Source organism: Moschus berezovskii, chromosome 25 (genome assembly GCF_049115385.1).
Source record: "Moschus berezovskii isolate FMDL1 chromosome 25, NW_MosBer_1.0, whole genome shotgun sequence".
NCBI classification, from domain to species: Eukaryota; Metazoa; Chordata; class Mammalia; order Artiodactyla; family Moschidae; genus Moschus; species Moschus berezovskii.
Window position 1 is genome coordinate 39,624,295 of NC_142484.1, and position 24,093 is coordinate 39,648,387.

The window sequence follows — 24,093 nt, forward strand, 5'->3', positions numbered from 1 at the left end:
GAAAAACAGTAAGAACCATTAACAAGCAAAGTATTTAAAAGAATCTCAGAATGACTGAAAATAAGGTAAAAGAGATAACTACTACTGAGGAGAAAGTTGATACATAAGGATAGTTTATGCCAGGTCCTTTCATTCTTAATACTCAGTAAACAAACACCAGAAAAGGCCAGAAAAAAACTGCAGGTTTAAAGTTTTCTTCCTAAATTTTTTTTAAGTAATGATAATAAAAAATAATATTATAGTAGCTAAGACTGAGTGCTTAATGCTCTAAATGTTTTTTAGGTATTAACTCTTGATCGTCCCAACTGAGATGGGTATTGTAATATCTACATTTTAGAAATAATGAAACTGAATCAGAGAGAGTAACTTCCCCAGATCAAAGGGCCAGTTGGTGGCACAGCCAGGACTCAAGAGCAATGTTTTGATGTTTATACTTATTTAATGTATCTACCTGAGTCAAAGAGCCAAAGTGGAAGGTTTAAAACAGGAAAAACAAATCCTGTGTAAGATAATTCTCTACCAATAGTATAGTGAAGATTTTGTTTTTAAAACACATTCTACAAGTTCAGTTCTTTCTTTTTTTTTGGGGGGGGGCTTGGTGGGTGGTAATGATAATGATGAGAAACAGAGACTAAAAGGGAATAAATTAAAAGAACAGCAGAGTACTGGCTGGCTCCACCAAGAAGAAATGAGCAGACTTTTATATGGTTATAATGTTAGAACCACCACCAGCAATATATCAAAACATTAAAAAAAATCAAGAAAAATTACACTGATCTTGACAGCAAGAGCTGCACATTAGTCATCTTTGTACCCTTCAGACCTAGTAGAACACAGCAGACAGAGACTGATATTACAATAATACTTACCTGTGAAAGATCTGGTATATCACCTCTGTCAATTCCAACTTGCTGAAAGAAGAAGCAGCATCATATTTAATAGATAAAATTACAATAAAGGGTTTTAGAAGTAAAATTTAGAAAATAACATTTATGACTAGTACTATGAGCAATATTTTAGGAAGAATTCTTTAAAGTTAGAAGAGTATTTAATCCCCACAGGTATCATTCAATACTTCCAAAGACAGATATTATCTGATGGGTCTAAAAGTTCTAACAGGAGGGGAAAGAGAGTTGGAAATTCAACCAGGCTGAGTTACCATCTCCACATCCTCGAAACACCTAAGAAGCTACCTTGTCACAATCTGAAAAATCCATCACTTCTATGACAAAAATACTACACCAAGAATTACAAAGGGTGACCATGAACAAGTCTGTTGGAGCATAAGTTAAGGAACAAACCTAACCACAATGACTCACTCTTTCACCATAAAGTACACTTTCCCTGGCAGTCACCACAGATTTCAAACCTGTGTTCACTCAAGCAGGCCAGGTTTTATATAAATACCAACTGATATTTAACCAGGATACAACTGTCCCCATAAAGCAATCCCAACACACTTTTCACGATATACAAACAATTCCAAACAAAAAAATCAATCACCGCCATCTACCTGATTTTATAGAGAAAGAATTTAAATATCAGATTACTTTTTAGTATTCAATACTAGATTAAATACACAGGGCAATATTCAATATTATATCATATCCATACCACAGCACAGAATACAATATAGTGTAGTGCTATAACTGAATATACACCTTACTATATTTAAGACACTTCTTTCACTCGGGTAAAGACTGATTTCTTTGAAATGTACACTTAAAGACAAAGAAACCAAGTTAAGAAATACAGTCATTTAAACACAGTTTACCTCTGCAACTTTGAGAAACTCTGAGATTCTAGTCATCCTAGTCAGGAACTTCTTATAGATGTCAAGACCTTCTTTGCACTGGTTCTTTTTCATATCAAAATATTTTTCTGCCAAAAACAGATATAAACATACTTTTATTCACATCAAAATATAATACTCAAAAGAGAAAAAGATTTAAAACAGCCCAAGTTATACTGATGTCTCAGAAAACACATTCACCCTACAGAAAGAAAGTGTGCAGTTCAGTTCAGTCACTCAGTCGTTACCTACTCTTTGCGACCCCATGAATCACAGCACGCCAGGCCTCCCTGTCCATCACCAACTCCCGGAGTTCACTCAAACTCATGTCCATCGAGTCGGTGATGCCATCTAGCCATCTCATTCTCTGTCGTTCCCTTCTCCTCCCACCCCCAATCCTTCCCAGTATCAGACTCTTTTCCAGTGAGTCAACTCTTCGCATGAGGTGGCCAAAGTATTGGAGTTTCAGCTTTAGCATCAGTTAGGTATTCAAAGCAAGTTAAAATAGAGATGCTGTTATAATAAAAATTAAGAAATTATGATTTTACTCCTATTACCAGTTTTTCCTACAATATTTCTTCCTTAACAATCCCTAAGTATAATTTGCATGTCAACACAGATCACATTTGACTCCATTTAAAACAGTGATAGATGTCTATTTCCAAATATTCTAAATAATATTAAGAAAGATGGCAACTTTTCTAAGTCCAGATGTCACCTGGAAAACTAATTTAACTTACACAAATAGCAGTTCAGTTCAGTTCAGTCGCTCAGTCGTGTCCGACTCTCTGAGACCCCATGAATCACAGCACGCCAGGCCTCCCTGTCCATCACCAACTCCCGGAGTTCACTCAAACTCATTTCCATCGAGTCGGTGATGCCATCCAGCCATCTCATTCTCTGTTGTCCCCTTCTCCTCTTGCCCCCAACCTTTCCCAGCATCAGAGTCTTTTCCAGTGAGTCAACTCGTCGCATGAGGTGGCCAAAGTATTGCAGTTGCAGCTTTAGCATCAGTCCTTCCAATGAACATCCAGGATTGATCTCCTCTAGAATGGACTGGTTGGATCTCCTTGCAGTCCAAGGGACTCTCAAGAGTCTTCTCCAGCACCACAGTTCAAAAGCATCAATTCTTCGGCGATCAGCTTTCTTCACAGTCCAACTCTCACATCCATACATGGTAAAGAGCTTAATTTATACCAGTCACAAGGTGGGAGACTATACTTACCAAAACTTTGTATATAACTTTCCATTTTTCACTTGTGAAAAAAAATAACAACCCAGTTTCCCTATCTCCGTGGATTAAAGCATCCCTAAAGGAGTTTATATTACCCTGCCTGTGAAAATCAAATTTAAATGAATTCTTTAAAAAAAATTACTGAAAAGGGAGAACAATATATTGGAGTAAACACATCTGACATCTTGACACTTGATACTTTGACACTCTTTGCAGACTGTTACTTTTCTACTCCATTCAAACTCCACTGAAAAACATTAGCATCTCTAGGCAAAACTAACTGAATGCCATATGTACCTAATATACAACAAAGCACCACACACTCCTAAAATGTCTCAAATGTAAAAAATATCCTTTAAAAAATGTATTTTATTAAAATAATTATAAATCAAAAAATTAAGTTTAGAAAAAAGTACCAATTTTACAATTAAAAAGTTCATTTTGGAATAAACTGAGGTAATTATTTTCCTGAGGCAGAAAATTCCAACTTAATTTTTAAGAAAATTTTCAATTTCTAAAAATAAAACTGATAGAAAAAATACAGATATATCTAAAAAGTGCATAGTTCATCTTGCTGAACATTCTAATTATATAATTATTTAATCATTTAGCATGTGTAGCCAGGTATAAAATTCTTTTCTCCAAATTGTTCAATGAATAACTATAACTCAATGAATTTTAAGGCAGCTTTGAGTAATAACTGATGCTGATTGCAGCCATGAAATTAAAAGACGCCTACTCCTTGGAAGGAAAGTTATGACCAACCTTGATAGTGTATTAAAAAGCAGAGACATTACTTTGCCAACCAAGGTCCGTCTAGTCAAGGCTATGGTTTTTCCCGTGGAGAAAGCTGATCGCCGAAGAATTGATGCTATTGAACTGTGGTTCTGGAGAAGACTCTTGAGAGTCCCTTGGACTGCAAGGAGATCCAACCAGTCCATTCTAAAGGAGATCAATCCTGGGTGTTCATTGGAAGGACTGATGCTAAAGCTGACACTGCAATACTTTGGCCACCACATGTGACGAGTTGACTCACTGGAAAAGACTCTGATGCTGGGAAAGGTTGGGGGCGGGAGGAGAAGGGGACGACCGAGAATGAGATGGCATCACCGACTCTGTGGACATGAGTTTGAGTGAACTCCGGGAGTTGGTGATGGACAGGGAGGCCTGGCGTGCTGTGATTCATGGGGTCGCAGAGAGTCAGACACGACTAAGCGACTGAACTGAACTAAAGACAATATCAATGACATAAGATAAGAAATAAAATGTTATTAAACGATAGAAATATTTACCCAACAGGTTAATAATGCCTTCATTGTACGCTGCAAACAGTCTAATGGCGTCTTTGAACAGGAGCATGAAGGCAGCATTTATTACCCCATTTGTAAGTTCGTTGCTATTAACCTGGGAAAAAAAAAAAAGAAAGATTAGCTAATGTTCCGTTCTAAAATGACAATGACTTCTTTAAAGTAAAATACAATGAATTCAAACACTGAGGTGTAGGACAGAAAAAGACATTTATCTCTAGCAATCAGAATCACAGCCATTCAGTGCAAAAATATTTATCGAAGACTTCAGATTTATTTAAAAGCCACAAACACAAACCCTACAACACTGAATTTAGTTCAGAAATAAGTCAGTGAGAACAAAAGTACCCTTCAACTCTTGAAATTCTTAGGCTACATCTCAAAAGTATTTTATGTTCATTTCAACATTAAATACTTCTAATTACATGCCCATTTCTAAGTAAAGTTCACTTTCAGTCATGAAGCATTTACTGAATGTTTCTAAATAAAAACAGTATTTATTAAATGGCTACTATAATCACCAAAGAACTGAGTTAAGCTAGGTAGAAAATATTTTTTAAAAAAAGAAATAATTTTCCCAATATTACAAACAAACTCACCTTCAAAATGGTTATTTCTACCTCATGGTTACAGGAGAATTAACTGTCATACTGGTGTAAAGAGTCTGATGCAGTATTTTACACATAAATGATCAATATTTATTTTTTCTTAAACTTTTTATTTTGTATTGGGGTATAGCTGATTAACAATGTTGTGCTTGTTTCAAGTGAAAAGAGAAGGGACTCACCCATATATATACATGTATCCAATGATCAATATTATTATTATTAGTGACTCATGTTTTTATTAAAAAAAAAAAAAAAAGCAGTTGTCTACCAAGATATATGAGAAATACCTTTAGCTTAACAAGAAAATAATCAAAAGGATAAAACAAGTTAATCTTAAGTTCCTTTTTAGATAACTGTGGTGGTGGTGGTTCAGTTGCTAAGTTGTGTTTGACTTTCACGGACTCTAGCCTGCCAGGCTCTTCAGTCCATAGGATTTCCCAGGCAAGAATACTAGACTGGGTTGCCATCTAGATAACTAAGTACATGATAATTAACTTGTCAGGTACAGAAAAATATAAGCTGAATGGTAAGCAACAAATTGGTAAATATTTTCAGAATATCTGACAAGACTGATCTGCATTATAGAGAACTCTATAAGACAATTCACAAAATAAAAAATACACATAGCTAATAATGTGAAAAGAAGTTCAACTTCACTAATATGCAAATCAAAAGAATCAAATTAAATTACTGAACTATCCTCTCTTGAGTACCAGACTAGTAGGCATCAAGATAGTCAAAACCAAGGTATTATTCTACACCAATAAGAACAAAGAAAAACAGGTGCCTATTGACTAGTGACTGGCTCAACCCTTTTGGAGTATTATTTGGCAATATTTAATAAAAACTTAAATATTTATGGCCTTTGACCATCGAATTCTTTGTCCAGGGCATTAATTCTATATAAATAGGCTTATAAATGTATAGATACACTATTACCTAATGCACACATGGAGTATCTAGTATCCCTCCCTTCTGTTTTTTTTCCCCCATTTATTTTCTGAATTAAAAACCCAAATGCCCTAAACATTTATCAACAAGTAGTGTTAGTTGCTCAGTCGTGTCCAACTCTTTGCAATCCCATGGACTATAGCACACCACACTCCTCTGTCCATGGGACCTTCCAGGCAAGAATATTGGAGTGGATTGTCATTTCCTTCTCTAGTGGATTTTCCCAGCCCAGGGACTGAAGCCAGGTCTCCTGCATTGCAGGCAGGTTCTTTACCATCTGAGCCATCTGGGAATCAATAAATTACTACATACAACAAAGTATAATAGACACTGAAAAGAACATGCAATTTTATAAAGATACCCACAACAAATTAAATGGAAAAAAAAAAATCATGGTTGGACGTTTTCTCTATAAAAATCAAAATAAAGTTCAGCAGTTACATTAATTCCCTGGCTTCTGGACTAGGAGCCAGCAAACTAGGGTGTGACTCAGTATTCAGACTGTGCAGGCCATGTTATCTGTCACAACTACCTGGCTCCATTATTACACCAAAAAAAGCAGCCACAGACTACATGCAACCAACGAGCCTGTTCTAAAAACACTATTGTGGACACTGAGATACAAATGTCATATACTTTTCACCTGTTAAAAAATTCTTTTATTACTAGCAACCATTCAAAAATGTAAAAATATTCCCTTTTTTTATTATTTGAAACCATTTAAAAATGTTCTCAGTTCACAAGCCACATAAAAAAACAGCTTGAGAACCTGTTTTAGGTCTATAAAGTACCTACGGGATGCATTTACTCAGTTTATTGAACACTATCTATGTGTCACACAGTCCTGACAACAGGGACACAGCAGGGAAAAGCAGAGCTGGTGCCTGGCCTCCAAAAGTTAAAGATTATCAAGGAACAGCACAGCATTAAAGGAAAATCAATTGCAGCATAAAACTGTCACCATTTCAATCACTAATTTACACTTACAAGGTCTAAAATAAAGTATCTTAAGCTAGATGCACCAAAAAAGAAGACTTGAAAACGCTAACACCCAACATACTACAAACAAATAACAAAGCTGGAAACTTGGTTCAAGTAGCAGTCATTAAAACAAAAATCCCAGGGAACACCGAGTCCTTGGGCAATAGCTATACAACACACTGTTACAAGTATATTTGAACTTCCCTTTATTTCTTAATAACTGTCATGCTTTGAGTTATGCAAAGCAGACAAAAAGTAAAATCTTAAGACAGCTAGTCATAAGGAAAATTTTTTTGCATTTTTAACACCTAAAAACCATTATCAAAAAAAGCAGATTTTCACATCTCTTCACCTCTCCATCACTTTCTTCAGCTTTTATACCCTATAATATAGGGGGGATTATGGAAGCACCACCAAAGAAATCAGAGTAAATCTTAAGCAATTATTAAAATAGAAAGTAATCTGATTTGGGACCACATGTATAGAAAATCCTTAGCCAAACAGGATAATAGTGTGAAAAAATTCGTCTATGACAACTTGAGATTTAAAAAATCTAATTTAAATGATGCGATTTTTAAAGTATCAAATTACAAAAGCATTTATGTAATCAACTTACATTAAAATCAAGAAGGGCATCCATTTGATTCTGAATAATTGGTACAGTTTTTAGGAGTTTTTCTGTGTTCATGGTTCTCATAACTCCATCAGCCCTGTTTAAAGAAAAAAACAATTGAGTTTGTTATTAAATCTATGTTTCAAACTCCCATCTGGTTCTCTATTTAAACAGAGGACAAGTTGTTACCAAACATCACACGTTTTTATGTCATTATTGAACCTGAAACCTCAAGTAGAAATCGTATAGCAAAACAAAAACAGGAAATACCATATGTCTGATATCAAGGTGCTCATTTCAAACGAAAAAGATGTAAAACATGAGCATAAAAATAAAAGCTTACAATGTATAACCAGGTTTATACTATACTTTCACATGAGGAAATCATCTGATGTTCACACTGCTCACGTGTCTAAAGGGCATTTCCCTCAAATCACTAAATAGCACACAATGGAATCTGCAATTGAAAACAAGTCTTGGTGAGTACCACTTTATTTAAAGTAGTTTATTTATGACTCAAATCAAAATTATTTGAGGAATTCCTTGGTGGTCCAGTAGTTAAGAATCCTCCTTGTAATGCAGGGAACACCAATTGGTTCCCTGGTCTGGGAAGATCCCACATGCCACTGAGCAACTAAGCCCCTGTGCCAAAACTGCTGAGCTTGCAGTCTGGAGTCTGTGAGCTGCAACTACGGAGCCCAAGTGCAACAACTACTAAAGCCTCAGGCCCTAGGGCCGGTGCTCAACGGGAGAGATCACCGCAGTGAGAAGCCCGTGCCTCACAACAAAGAGCAGCCTCTGCTCTCCACAACTAGAGAAACCTGTGCACAGCGACAAAGACCCAGCATAGCCATAAATAAATAAAACATGAAGTTATATACTCAAATATATACAATTAAAAAATTATTTTATTACAACATAAAGGACAGTTTTACCAAGTCATTCTAATTGGGCCATTAAAATAAGTGATGCTTAAGAGAAATGGTTTTTAATAAAATATTCTGTTAAATAAAAAGATTTTTTAAAATATTTCTTTAGATATTTCTAAAGAAAGATAAATATCAGCAGTACCAAATAAATTAGAATGTTACAAAACTGACACCAAAAACACTAGATAAGAGGTAATAGAGTTAACACACACCACTAACACCAGCATGTTTATTATAGACCAGGCTTCCGTATTATGGGCTTGGTATATGTTTCAAATTCTCAGAAAAATCCTGCAGGTGGGTCCCATCTTACAGACAATGAAATTTTAGGTTCATTGAGGTTATGAGAGTATCTAACGTCAGAAAACGATCTGATTTTAGGGTCAGTGTGTAAACCCAAGTGTATAAGACTCTAAAGCAGAGCTTTTCATAAACTTCTGGTAGAGGAACAAGGTCCTTTCAAAAAAATGTACAGATGTTCCCTAACTTACAAATGATCCATACTTCGAAATAGCTGTTCTATCCTAAGCTATCCCTTAAAACACAACTCCAGATACCAGAAAAACAATTAAGCTATGAAAAGCAAAAACAGTGTTTTGTAGGACAGGAGTTTAAAGAACACTGGCCTGACTTATGTAGGCAGTCACTGACCAGTTTCAGTCCAAAAACCCTCCCAAATAAGACGTGTGAACTCACACATACCCATGTCCTCACTGACTGGTGCCAGCTTCAGGAGTCTGGGATGAGAGGACATCAGCCCCTCTTTTGCAGCCCTTTCTTTACTCCCATACTCATCACACTCCAGATTCATCAGGCACTGTTGGTCCCTTTAGTTCTCCCTCCCTCTCCTTGCTAAGTGATTTTCTGACCTTCTGGTCACTTCCCCTGTATCACAAAAGATGTCAACATTGGCTCAGTTTTTCTCAGTTAATTTCAACATCTTACATGCACAATCAATCCAACATCTTGATCTCAAAGTCCTTTAACCACATCCCCTATTCTCACAGTCATATACCGACCTTACTGCCTGCCAAGAAACCCCATTATCCCTAGCCCCAACTACCACTCCCTTACCCTCAAAGTAAGAAAAAGCCAAGATTCAGACATCTCATCGTGACAATCACCTTTTAACTTTCTAGCTACCTTGGCCAAGTGTTCCATGACAAAAACTATTTGACTTCATCATAAACTTCAATGTATTAATCCTACCACTAAACATATTGATCCCTTCTAGCTTTTCTTCTTTCATCTAGCTCATAATTCCAAAGGTAAGTATTATAATCATACCCTTGCAAATACCCTTAACTCTCTTGCACCTCTCAATCCCCGCAGTCACCTGGCAAATTCACAATTTTCATTCATTATTCAACTCACTCCAGTGTAAGCTCCACTTTTACCTCTCTGTGCTGCCTCTCCAGTGAATACTAGTCCAACATTACTTGACTAGACTTCTCAGCAGCATTCAAACTTTTTTCTCCCTCTTGTAATTCTCTGCTCTCTCAGCATCCCCGATATCCGCCACTCCTTGTTTTCTTCCTACCACACCATTACTTGTCCAGTCTCTTTCCTTGTCTCCTCATCCTCTACTCTAAAATAAATGCTGAGTATCTCAAGATGTTTCCGGGCCCTCCCCTCTCATTCTATACTTATTCCCTAGGCTACTGTCATTCCCCAGGCAGAAATTACCAAACTGCCACTTATACACCCGGACTAGAACTCTCAAAGGTCCTAGTTAGTACTGTCCAATTGCCTACTTGATATCTTAACTTATAAAAATCACAGACATCTGAAAACTAATATTTCCTAAATTAATTTCTTAATTTTTAACCACTACCCTATATTGCTTCCAAAAACCTTCCCAATAAAAGGTGCCATCTCCCCAATGGTTTAGGCCAAAAACAATGGGAACATTTTTTATTCTTCTCTCTCTCACTAGCCTCCACAGCATTTCTTCCCAGAGAACTTTAAATTTCTCAATTAAGAAAAATCCAAACAGTTATCACATGCTTACATCAGCAATTGACTTCAAAAAACTCAATTCACAAACCCAAATGCTTAAACATGATTCAAACCAAATACACGACAATTCATACTCCATGCAGAACACAAGTATTTATTACTTCTGTAATCAAGTGTAATTAAATTCAGATACTTGCTTCCCAAATATAAGAGCAATGAATTAAAGGCTGATCATCCATACTCTTACTCACAGACAATACCTGGATAATTCTTTCTTTTGCTAGTTATATAACAATGTCTTACCACTTCAAATTGTACCAATTTAGAATCAAGATAATTCTACACGGCAAGTTAACACTATCAAAAAAATAGAATGATACACAAAAAGAAAATGAAGGGACCAATGTTTAACACAACCAACTAAAAGATATATCAACAAGCAAATTACTGGGTCTATTTTTCATAGAACCATTTAATGTGCTATTTAGAAACTCATCTAATCATCTTTTCAAAAACTATTAAGCATCTACTTGTTTAGATACTGTGGGAAGTCCTGAAAATAAGAATCTGAGACTATATTGTCTTCATGCATGAGACAATGTCATAAAATATCTAACAGAAAAAAAGGCTTCCTCAAAAAAATGTTTGAGTGAATTCTTGAAGAATGACTAAGAATTTGACAAAATAACAAAAAAGGGGCTAGATAAAGTAAGTGTAATTAAGTGAAAGGTCATTTAACCAAGTGCGTGCATGCTAAGTCGCTTCCGTAGTGCCCAACTCTGTGACCCGATGGATTATGGCACACCAGGCTCCTCTGTTCATGGGATACACCAGTCAAGAATACTGGAGTGGACTGCCATGTCCTCTAGGAGATCTTCCTGAGCCAGGGACTGAAGCTACATCTCTTATGTCTCTTACATTGGCAGGTGGGTTCTTTATCACTAGCGCCACTTGGGAAGCCCATTTAACCATACAGGGTAATGATCATTCTGATTTTTGAATAACCCATATTTCTATTAAAAATTATAGTTGATCTCATCTCACTTTTTTAATATCAAGATATATTCTAAATGAATCTAAGATTTAAATAAAAATACTGAATCCATAAAAATATCCAATGAAAACATAGTTAATTGATCACTTTGAGGTAGAAAACCCCACTCCAAGTTTGCTTAAAAGATAGTAGCCATAAAAATAAAGAAAAGAATTTTTATCACACAGATTTTTTAAAAAGTTTTAATAAATGCTAAAAAGGGGGGGGCAGTATTTATAACCTGTGACAATTTATTTTCCCAATAAATCCAAAAGCTTGTCAGTTTGTCATGTGCTAATAAGCATTATATACAATAAATCGTTTAATTCTCACAAAATCCTCATAGATAAATGTTATTAACATCACCATTCTACAGATGAAACAATATTTACAGAACTTCGCAGTGGCACAGGGGACATGGGTTCAATCCCTGGTCTGGGAAGATCCTGCATGCTACAGAGCAACAAAGCCCGTGCGCCACAACTACCGAGCCTGGGTACTACAACTAATGCAGCCCATGCACCCCAGGGCCTGAGAGCCACCAATGAGTACACATGCTCAACTACTGATGCCCACACACCTCGAGCTTGTGCCCCACAAGAGACGCCACTGCAATGAGAAGCCACGCACTGCAACAAACAGCAGCCCCACTCACTGTGAGCAGAGAACACTACGCACAGCAGCGAAGACCCAGTGCAACCAAAAATAAATAAATTTTAAAAAATTCACAGATGAAATAACTTGAAGCTGAAGTCCACGCTCTCCAACTGTGCCACACCACACTACTATGGTACAAATGGGCTATGCGTATGCCCACACATTAATCCCAAGCCCTTCAGTCTTATGTAGTCCTTTCCACGTAACACACTGTCCTGTAAAAATAGCATCCGTTTGTGTGGCATGATGTGGGAAAAGTTGGCCAACTGATGGATATGTAATAAAAGATATTTTTTTCTTAGGAAACAGGCATTGAAATGTTAAGAGCTATAAACTGTAAAAAGGCATGAGGTATATATAATCCACTCTCAAATGGAGCAAACAAAAAAGTAAACAAATACGCATACACAAAGAATAATTAAATGTTAAAAACTGATGAATCTCAGTGAAGTGTATAGGAGTTATCTGTATTGTTCCTGCAGCATTTCAGGAAGTGGATTATTTCAAAATAAAATTATTTTTTAAAGGTTAACAAGCTGGCTGAAGTATCTTACTAATATCCCTCATCTAATTGGAGTGACCAATACTTTGGCCACCTCATGTGAAGAGTTGACTCACTGGAAAAGACTCTGATGCTGGGAGGGATTAGGGGCAGGAGGAGAAGGGGACAACAGAGAATGAGATGGCTGGATGCCATCACCGACTCGACAGACATGAGTTTGAGTGAACTCCGGGACAGGGAGGCCTGGCGTGCTGTGATTCATGGGGTCACAAAGAGTCGGACACGACTGAGCGACTGAATTGAACTGAACTGAATTGGAGTGAAGCTAGAAATCAAACCTAAATTTATCTGACTAAACTGCCACTAAGCTTTTAAGACAGAAGAATTTTAAAAGTCCAATGGAGAAATGGGCAAAGGATACTGAAAAGCAATTAACAAAGCAAGAGTGGTATTTTTACAGAGAGAAAGAGGCTCAATATCACCATTTAAAAGTTAGTCAATCAACTAACAAATATCTAATGAGATACATTTTCATGATGATGGAAAAATACAGTAAAGAGGTATTTATAACTGTATTTAACTCAATAATTTGGTACTACTTCTAAACAGGGCAATTGGTGTTTTCTATTAAAATGGTACATATATATATATATATATATATATAGTTTGACTTGTCAATTCTAACAATTTATTCTACAGGAAATTTCACTTACAAATGCAACCATAGGGACCTCCACAGTGATTCAGTGGTTAAGACTCCGTGCTTCAACTGTAGGGTGCACGGGTTCAACCCTGGTTGGGGAACTAAGATTACACATGCCAAGTAGTGTGATCAAAAATAAATTAAAAAAAAAAAATGAATGCAAACATATGTAAAATAATATTCAATACATTTCTAAGATTAAAAAAACGGAAATAAATCAAAGGTACATCTAGAACATAATTCTAAAGCCATTCAAAAGAACGAGCTGATTCTCTGTGCACAGATACTAAGAATATCTAAAATACCTATCGGGGAGGGAAGCAGTCTTCGAATAGTGTGATCCAAATATGGGGTTTGCTATGTGTCTTCATACATCTATTTTTATTTCTATTTTCACACAGAAAACAGATACACCAAAATATTAACAGTTGAAGTCGGAAGTCTATGTTGCCTGAATTTTTAAAAAATAGTTTATTATTTTTATAAACCTAAAAACATTCAGAACAGACAAATCCACAGAGATATAAAGTAGATTCGTGACTGAAAGGGTCCAGAGGAAAAGGAAATGCATGTTTTGGAATTAGACAGTACTACTTATTGTATACTTTAAAAGGGTGACTTTTATGTTGTGTGAATTGTCTCAATAAAGCTGTTGGAAATTTTAATAAGAACTTCGAAAATCCTAATGCAAAAGTATCTGATATACTTCTTTAAAAAAATGAAGTTCATCTTTTAAGACTGGCTTGAAATTCTGTAATTCATAATCAATAACGCCTATTGTTGTTGTTTAGTCGCTCAGCCATGTCTGACTATTCGCGACCCCATGGACTGTGGCACGCCAGGCTTCCCTGTCTTTCACCATCTCCCAGAGCTTGCTCAAATAATGCTTGCAGTTAACATTTTAAAATATTCAAATCCATTAGATGTCAAAAAGAAAAAGAATGAAAGAAAGAAAGTTTAACTCACCCTCGTTTCACTTTTGTGAAATCAAATGCAACTTGTCTGTATGAAACTGCTTTTTCATTTAGATACCTACTATACCTCCTAATAAATGTAGACATGTCATATCCTGTAAGAAAAGAAACATAAAAGGATTTCATAAAATATTAAAAACCCAATTAGCTTAGAAAACCAACTCATTTTATCCAATGGTCACAATGTCTAGATATTCCACCTTCAAATTAGTGATATGAATTAAGTGACATTAACATCTATAATACTTTACATTTTTAAAGTTAGGTATGTCATATGTGGCTTAGAAAAATCTTCCCCCTTAGAATTTCACTAAAATAATAATTCTGCTTTATTCTGACCAACATTCCTTTTATTTATTGGGAACTGAAAAACTTGCTTTCTTATACTACTTGATAACCGCATAACTCAAATTTAACATCCTGCTTCTCAAAAGCATTAATCAATTTAATATTTTTTATATTTTTCCATCTTTAGTTGCACATGATTTAGAACTTATGGGTGCCAACCTTATATGCAGCAGAGAAAATTACTGCATTATACAATGAAATAAGTGGCAATATGAAAATTTAAGGCCTAACAAAAAATAATTCTATGACAGTTTGCAATGAAACTTTCTAAGTGAATAGCTAAATCATTCGAAGATTTTGTTTCAACACAATCATGAGATTTCAAGACTTCAGCACCATAAAATCTAATCAATATTATTAAAAACAAACAAACAAACTTGCGTTTTAGCTATTGCCTGGCTCAAGGAAGTCTACAAATTTTTGCTCTTTCCCTTGTGGCTCAGATTGTAAAGAACCTGCCTGCAATGCCAGAGACCTGGGTTCAATCCTTGAATTGGGAAGATCTCCTGGAGAAGGGAAAGGCTACTCACTCCAGTATTCTGGCCTGGAGAAGCCCATGGACTATACACAGTTCACGGGGGTTGCAAATAGACACGACTGAGCGACTTTCACTTTCACTGTAAAAGCAGATTCATTCTACTTGAGTTCATTTTCATCTGACAAATTTAATTTTAGTTGATAGTCTCTCCTACTTTAAAAAGATATAACACTAAAACAAGAGCGTGCACACATACAAAGTACAGTGACTAGATTTAACATAATCACCAACTCATTTATTCAGCAAATATTTCTTAGTAGCTACTAACTTGATACTGGAGAAAAATCAGTGAACAGAAAGAAATCACTGCCCTCAGATATTCTCATAGCTATTAGTGTACTATATAAGGTGTTACATACTCACATTTTTCAGCTCTTTAGTTAATACTGTTCCCTCTAATACACTCTACTAGATCCTCACTAAGGGGAGAAACATCCTTCAAGGCTTGGTCTCTAAAACTTTCCCTGAACTCTTTGTGTACCCATATTATTCTTACTTCAAGTACAGCTATTAGATGTACACAGTTATCTCACGCACTATAAGTTTAATATATACAGCCAGTATATGCTGAATAAAACATACCAGACTCCACCCAACAAAATACATCATCAATCAAAATTACAAAAACATCACTGAATTATAACTTTTATCATTTCAGTCTAACCTTTATAATATCTTTGAATATAAGCTTTAAATAAAAGGCCTAAAAACTGTTCTCTACATAAAAGGAATGAAAGTCTTAAAACCTTGTCACTAGAAGTGCTTAATTTCCACCTCAAGAAAGTAGAAAATCAGTAGTTAATGAGACACAAAATTCCCACTTGGAACATACGCATATATTCTGCTCCAGAGTAGTGATTTGCATATTGTTTTCCAGACTCTTACAGTTCAAATGAACTAAATAAGGCTGAAAGTAGAAATAAAAAGATGAGGTAGTTTTATCCATGTTCCAGAAAACAAAACAGCTCCAGTTTCACCTATTATATATACAGATAGCTTCTATTGAAGATTTTACTTGAAAAAGGGATTCCATGGCTTCATTTTTTTTCCCCCTTAACTATTTAAGGCATGATATTTCTCATTAGAGTAAAATCAACCTTGTAACAGCTGGTTCTATGTACAGATTACTGATCTTTCAGAATCTCTGAGAGATTGAGTATTCAATTCTAATTAGTACTTTCAACTGCCAAAAGTAAAGAAGTATTGAACACTTCATAAACACATACACAGCTACTCACTAAATTCTGATTTTCATCTCCACAGAAGCCACAATTCAGGCCCTCATTAACTCTCTACTAGATGATCAAAATAATGACCAGAGCAGTCTCAAGGTCCTCAAGATGTTGCTCACTCAAATACAACAGGCTAGAGTGGTTTTTTTATATAACGCACATTCCTTCTCTCCTCCTCCCTCAACTCAAAAAACTTTGATGGTTTCTTGCTGCATTATAAAATCCCAATTATATCAAAATCCTTTGTGCATGATTTTGGCCCCAAACAGCTTCCCAACGGTTATCTGCCATTACATATTCTCCAACAACTCATCTTACATTCTATTCATTTGCCCTATAAATAAACACCCATGCTCTTTACCATCCACGTACACCTGTGTACCTTTGCTTAAGTCAACTCACGTCCTCATCCATCTTTCAAAGCACAGCACAAATCTTACCTTTTCTAAAGATATTTCCCAGCTGAAACTTACTGCTGAGTACTCCTTTAGTATGGTCTTAGTATGTCCTTTACGAGGCTCTTCCTAGAGCTATTCTATAATGCTAACAGTCTAGCTCTGGCTAAGTGTAACAGATCCCATTAAGACAATACGTACATGGAGCGCTACAGTGCTAGATTACAGCAATTTCAAGTTACTGAATTAAAGCAAAATAAATAAAATACCTGGTAATAAGTAATTCATCTGAAAAACATATTATACTTACCTTTGCTACTAAAATGTACGATATTCTCAAATATTTCTTAGAATAAAGTATAAAATAATAACAAAAACAACAATGAAAGCAGATATGTTAAGAGTTACATTCTACATTTACAGATATGTAAGGTACATTCTAACTTTACATTTTTAAAGTTAGGTATGTCATATGTGGCTTAGAAAAATTTTCCCCTTAGAATTTCACTAAATAATTATTTTATTCAACTAACATTCCTTTTTTTTTTTTGCTTTTTTATTGGAGGCTAATTATTTTACAATATTATATTGGTTGGTTTTGCCATACATTGACATGAATCCGCCCCGGGTGTACATACATTCCCCTTCCTGAACCCCCCTCCCACCTCCTTTTATTTACTGGGAATTAAAAAACTTGTTTTCTTATACTACTTGATAACCCCAAATTCAAATTTAACATCCTATGGAACCAAAATGCCACTCCTCAAATCATTAATCAATTCCGTATTTTTCATACTTAGCGTCTTGAGTTGTGTGTGACTCAGAGCGACTGTTAACAGAATGCAGGTGGCGTCTCCTATGTGCCAGGCATCATTCTAGACACTACACCTATCACTAGGCGTTCTCGTGTTATCACGTTATATTGTATCACGTTATTATTGCTATGTGTAATCACGATGACCCTATAGGCGGGTGCTATCATTACTCCTGATTTTACAGATGCAGAGAGGTAAAGGAACTTGCTCAAGTTTATGCAGGTGGTGTCAGAGATGGGATTTGATCCAGGCAGTCCACTTTCAGAACCCATGCTCTTAAACTGCTACTTTATACTGCTTCTCAAAGAGCTCTGGGTGGCAAGAAGTGAAGTCAATCAATCTTCTTATGAAAAGATATTTTTTTCTTCTCTACAACCTTCACTAAAACATGAGGCTCCTCCATAGCATATGTTCTAAAGAACAGAGTTCAACTCTGCAGTAATCCTCAAATGGGGTCACTCTTGAATTTTCTGTAATGAATAAGGTGTCTTTACCTTGCAATCCACTTTTATCCAAAAAATTGCTTAAGTTAAACAACGTGTTTCTTGAAGCCAAATACTGAATGAAACGCTGGGGGGAAAAAAAAACAACAAATAATTATGTCAAATAGTACTGCTATCTAAGAAACTTTGAGAATTAGGGTGGAAAGTGGTGGTTAACACATTAATCTGATCTAGTTTAAATTTATCATCGTCAGTCCTCCCAAAGACATAAAACATATTTTTCACTTGCATGCAGGAATTTATTAAATTCTCATGCCCACAGCTATGGTATTAAAAGGAAACAGGCACTTTTAACTAAAAGCGCTTTACTATAGCATATTATGGCTACAGCTAATCAAACTCAGATGGTGCCTTTATTTTAAAACAGGTATCTAGTGATCCAAATTTTTATTATTTTTTTCTAAAAACAGAACATTAGTAATCATACTGGAGTATAACAGAACAGATATCTTCTTACTGACAGTCCAGATTAAAGATCATCACTTTGGATCCCCTTACAGGATCAAATTACACACTATTAAAGACACACACCTTCAATACCATTCCCTTCTCTTCCTCCCTCTGCAAAGGCAATCCCTTTTCTGAAGTAGGTTTTTATCATTTCCATGAATGTTTTTAAAAATTTTACTACATATATAAGGATCTAAATACAGTACATAATTTTGTTTTCTATTTTAAATTTACAGAAATTCTATACTGTACTCATTCTTTTCCAATGTGTTTTTCAGTAACTTCTTCCCAAGAATTATCCATTTAACATTATGTACATCTAGTTCACTCATTTTCAACAATTTTTGAATATTTCAACAAACTACTGCATCCGTCATATATCCGTTTCTACATGGATATATAAGTTCTTTCCAATTTTACTATTATTAACCATGTTCACTGACATCTTTGTACTGGTCTCCACCTGCAGGCACGCGAGCGTTTCTCATGATATATACTGAGGGTTGAACTGTTGGCTCAGAATGTATATAAAAATTCACCTTCTCAAAATACTGTCAAACCCCTTTCCAAAATGCTTACCACAGAATACTACCTTAATTTCATTTCACACACAACCTCTAGAACAGCTAAAGAAACTCTTTTCAACTTTGTAGGACAAATTTTAAAAGGATTACTTTTGTAAATGTATGCAGAGGATTACTAACAATTTTATGTACATGGTCACTTCTCTGACTCAACAGTGTTCATCAGAGATCACCACAAACTAACAAACCACGATTTTGAAAAACAATTTTTAAATCAAAGACTCCTGTTTCATCATTTATCCTAAACCAACTTATTTCAAAATGCATTAAAATATCCTAAGACAAAGAAAACAAACCCTAAGACAATGTAACACTCTTTTTGCTTTTCATGAGTTTTGCTGATTCTCTTTTGTGAGGGGCTGCCCTGTGCACTAGTAAGATGTTCAGCATGCCAGCAGCCTCCACCTACTGCATGTAGGTGGAGCACCCCCTCCAGTTATGCCAGTGTCCCTTGAGGGTTGAAATCACTCGCCTGCCTTGCCCTATTTCAGAACAACCGTTCTAGAGAACCTCCATCACCACAGCATAGTGAATCCCCATGCATGCTCTCACAGACCAGGAAGTCCTGCCAGTGCAAAAACTTGAGAAAGAGCAGAGCACCAGATTTCTCTCAGCTGCTGAAGGGAAACAGCTCATCTGAAAACCACTACTGAAATGCCACCTTTCTCTTCCTGTCAGTCAGGTGTAAGGAATGACAGTCAACTTTCTATTTCCTTGCCTTTTAAAAAGGTTTTGCTTCTGGTGTTATCACCGTTGGGGCTTCCCAGGTGGCTCAGCGATAAAGAACTCACCTGCCAACACAGGAGACCCAAGAGATGCTGGTTCAATCCCTGGGTCAGAAAGATCTTTGGAGCAGGAAATGGTAACCTACTCTAGTATTCTTTCCTGGAAAATTCCATGGATAGAGGAGACTGGCAAGGCTACAAGTCCATGGGGTCATAAAGTTGCACACGACTGAGCACTGGGCAAATTATTACCTTATTCACCTCTGAAAGTCACCACGGAATGTCTGCCTCTTTAACTGGCATTGCAGCTGGTTATATTTGTGGTTTTTTCTTCTATGTAGTTTATTCTTTAAGGTAAAAAATACATATAAGCCTAAAATTCTTCTGAATAGATGATCATGATCTTAGGTAAACACATTCCTAATAAAAATAGAAACTATTATTCTAGTTAAGATGAAAAGGTTTTAGGCTACACTGAAGCTAGTATATTCAAATTTTTCTACTGACTCTGTACACTGCTAACAAGGAGTTAGAAAGCAGCTGAGTAACCTGTCCTAAAAAGGGCTCACATGTGTTACCTAAGTAATCATACTTGAAAATAATTTTTAAAACTTAAAAACTACAAATATAATCAAAAAAGTCCCTCCTCATCTCAATGGCAACTATCTCCTAGCAATCAGTGATCTGCATTTTTCTAAGGCACATACCAAGGTCCTAGATTTATCTAATTCCATTCAAACTTTCTTTAAATACAGTTTTAAACACTCCTTTTGACACAATTTTACAAGTAAGCATACTAGGCTGAGAAAATCAACAACTCAAAAATTAGCTATTGGGCTATCATGGAAAACAAGATGATTCTCTCCAGACATTAAATTGCAAAGGTTTATGCATCTTATTCGTTACCCTTTCTGGGTAATGAAGATTTTAGACACAACTCTGCTGAAGAAGGTATTCTTCAATCAGTCCCTCTCAGCAAAATGCCATCTTAGTCCTTAATATCACAGCCCTGAACTAGGCAAAGGGCTTCTACAGACAACTATATGAGATCAGACAGAAATCTGACTGGGCTGTAATGAAAAACCAAGTGAACAGAGACAAACATATAACCTACACACAAAGGCCTGCAAAAACCAGAGCTGCTTATAGAACCCATCTCCAGGCATTAATCTTTGCTTTTCGATCCCATTACTGAAAGTCCCCTGTGCTCTGACCCACTTTCTGCTTTCTGACTTAAAAGGCAGAAAAAAAAGTGTAGGGTCTACAATTCTATTTCTGCATAAGCACCTTGCCCTTTTGACCTATATTATTCAGTTGCTATAGGCATTTCTGAGGTGTCAGTGGGAGAAGCAACCGGAACCAGTCAACACCCCCAGGACACTTGTTAACCAAAAATACTGCTTACCTCATTTCCATACACCATCAAATGATGAGTTGTAATGAGAGATTTGAAGACCACCACCCAACTACTGTTAGTAGTTCTTTCAAATAAACTGTCTGCTAACTGCGGGATGTTCACATTCATCTCATTTGTGCACTGAATTAAGTCTGCAATAAAAAAAAAAGATTAATTTACTCTGCTTTATTTTTAACAGTAGTTCTGCATACTAATAAAGGTTTAACAAGAGTGGAACAAAAATGGATAGTTTGGAAAAGTTGTTAAAAATCCTCTAAGAGAACAACTGAGATAGAATTTCTATCTGAGAAGTAAACAGGGCATTGATTAATATCACATAATTAATAGTACAGAGTGGCTCAGACAGTAAAGTGTCTGCCTACAATGCGGGAGACCCAGGTTCGATCCCTGGGTAGGGAAGATCCCCTGCAGAAGGAAATGGCAACGCACTCCAGTATTCTTGCCTGGAAAATCCCATAGACGGAGGAGCCTGATGGGCTGCCATCTATGGGGTCACACAGAGTCAGACACGACTGAAACAACTTAACAGCAGCAGCAGCAATTAATCAATAATACCAGAAAGTAAATCAAACTTCCTTCACCCTGAAGTACATTTTATTTATCTCAAAAGGAACTGTTTCAAGGCCCTGAGTAACTTTCAGTTCTCTTACTTCTCATAAAACTTGAGAATTACAATACTAATAATATTCATCCCGACACTTAATTCACACATATAGAAACAGACACAAGCTGAAGGTCGAACACCTTTATTAAAATCCTCCCTAGAATGCTGTGCTTGTACTAACAGAGCAGGTATGTGGTCTGTGAGTGGACAGGACTCTCCGTTTATAGAAAACAATTCTCATTCTTTTCTCCCTTCAGTTCTGAGTCAGCTCAGTTTTCACTTGATAGCAACCAGCTAATACTGACAAAACTGAAAATGGGCTGAATGTTTCTCAGTGCAATAAATTTCCAAAGAACTGATTCAGGAACTCTACTCAATTATTACTCTGAAAACAGGTAAAACAATATTAAGTGCTAAATTTATATTTTAAAATATAAATAACTGGAAAACATTGCATCTACAATTGTTCTAGCACCAAAACTGAAAGAAAAAGTCAATATACTTCTCAGAATTTCACCTCGTATCTGCTTCACAGATATTATTGTCAAATTCAATGAAGAAAATACAAAATATGATCCAATTTAGACATGTAATGAAGATCAAGAAATGAGCTGTTTTAAAAGTATGCATAAAACAAAATGCATAATAACCACCTCAGCTGTAAGTGCCATTAAGGGGGAAAGTAGTAGTCATCTGTGACTCATTAAGAGTTTGTCTGCTTTCCACCTTTAGAGCCTAATGATTAAATATGAACTCAAGTGATCCAACTTGGCTGTGATTGGTAAAAAGAAACAATGCCAACTAGGACCATTTATCTGCTTATAATCTTTCAAAAATGTTTGTTCTAATAGGGCCAATTTCTGTACAAAGTAACATTTGATAAGCAAATGCATTTTAGATAAGCAGTTACCCTGGCCAACAATGCCTGAAGAACAAAGCACAAAACAGTCGAACAGAATGTCCATGGAACACAAGGCTTTCACAATTGAGACTACTTGCAACAAAAATTAAATAGTTCATTCAACTTGGTTTGTATGGCTCAGTTTCTGATATTTTACTTCTGCTATTTTAAATCTGATCTTCTGCCTTCTTGAATAGTACTTTATACCTGCCCTAAGGCACTGAATATATTGTACTTGCCTTATTCCAAAGATAAACTGTCTCTCTCAAAATATAATTTACTGGGAGTAAGGCCTATCTATGTTCTGCTCATTTTGAATCCTTTAAAACGTCAAGCACAGTGATCAAGTTTTTATTTTAATTATATGAAGTTATATTCCGAGCTTCCTGTTTTCCCATGGATTTATTCTTATATATTTTTCTTTATCCTTCCAGAAATTATCTTTGTTAAGTTATTCATTTCTTTAACAGTTATTTCTCACAATGACGTCAATAATCATTTTACTCCTCAGAATCTTACTTTCCAAAACTGAACCTGTCACAAAATCTTTTGTCACAATACCTGCCCAAGGGCACTTCTACATGTGTGTACGTGTTCGCACACCCACATGTGTTCGTGGACACTCCTTAGAGCCCATCAAGAACCAAGTCTCTTCTTAAACTTCTAGATATCCCACATTTTCCTCTCCACCCCACTATCACTGACAAAGCCAGAGTGAAGATCCTATGTTTCCCTAACTACAAGCCAACCAGTCCTGGGAGTATTTAGAACCAAGTTAGGGGGAGGAATTATCACACCCTCTGAAGGACTTTACTTGGCATATGACGACAAAGATGAGGGAGACTGTCATGCAATGCATAACTGACACTCTGCAGTTAAAAGCTGCCCCGCCCCATTCAGTGGTAAAGAATCCACCTGCAGGAGACATGGGTTCAACCCCATCCAGGAAAATCCCACACACCACAGGGCAACACGGCTCTGTGCACCACACCTACTGGGCCTGTGCTCCAGAGCCCAGAGCTGCAACCACTAAGGCCCGCACGCCTAGAGCCCGCACTCCACAGCAAGAGAAGCCACCATGGTGAGAAGCTCATGCACCTCAACCAGAGAGCAGCCCCCACGTCAACAAAGACCTAGCACTGCCAAAAAAAAATAACATTTAAAAAAAAAAAAGCTGCTCCACCCAAAACCATCCCCACTAAGAAAATGCTGGACTAACTGGCCTCTTCACTTCTAATGAGATCTCATTTGGGGTCTCCCCCACCCCACATTCCCAAATAAAAACTGGCCATGACACTGACTAACCTTAATGATCACCCAACTGCACACAGGATTGGC

At 36.3% G+C, this 24,093-nt stretch overlaps 1 protein-coding gene across 12 annotated transcripts in view; it reads right to left on the reverse strand.

Annotated features, from left to right (window-relative positions):
- Positions 1–24,093, reverse strand: part of PICALM (phosphatidylinositol binding clathrin assembly protein) — a 100,151-nt gene that overhangs the window by 48,647 nt on the left and 27,411 nt on the right. For all 12 annotated transcript variants that reach the window (XM_055416151.2, XM_055416152.2, XM_055416150.2 and 9 more), the window contains exons 2-8: positions 21,239–21,381; positions 18,066–18,141; positions 14,236–14,338; positions 7,490–7,583; positions 4,319–4,430; positions 1,775–1,881; positions 870–911 (exon numbers count right to left, since the gene is read on the reverse strand). In XM_055416151.2, the coding sequence (XP_055272126.1) occupies positions 870–911; positions 1,775–1,881; positions 4,319–4,430; positions 7,490–7,583; positions 14,236–14,338; positions 18,066–18,141; positions 21,239–21,381 (677 nt within the window). The remainder of the gene's footprint in view (positions 1–869; positions 912–1,774; positions 1,882–4,318; positions 4,431–7,489; positions 7,584–14,235; positions 14,339–18,065; positions 18,142–21,238; positions 21,382–24,093) is intronic.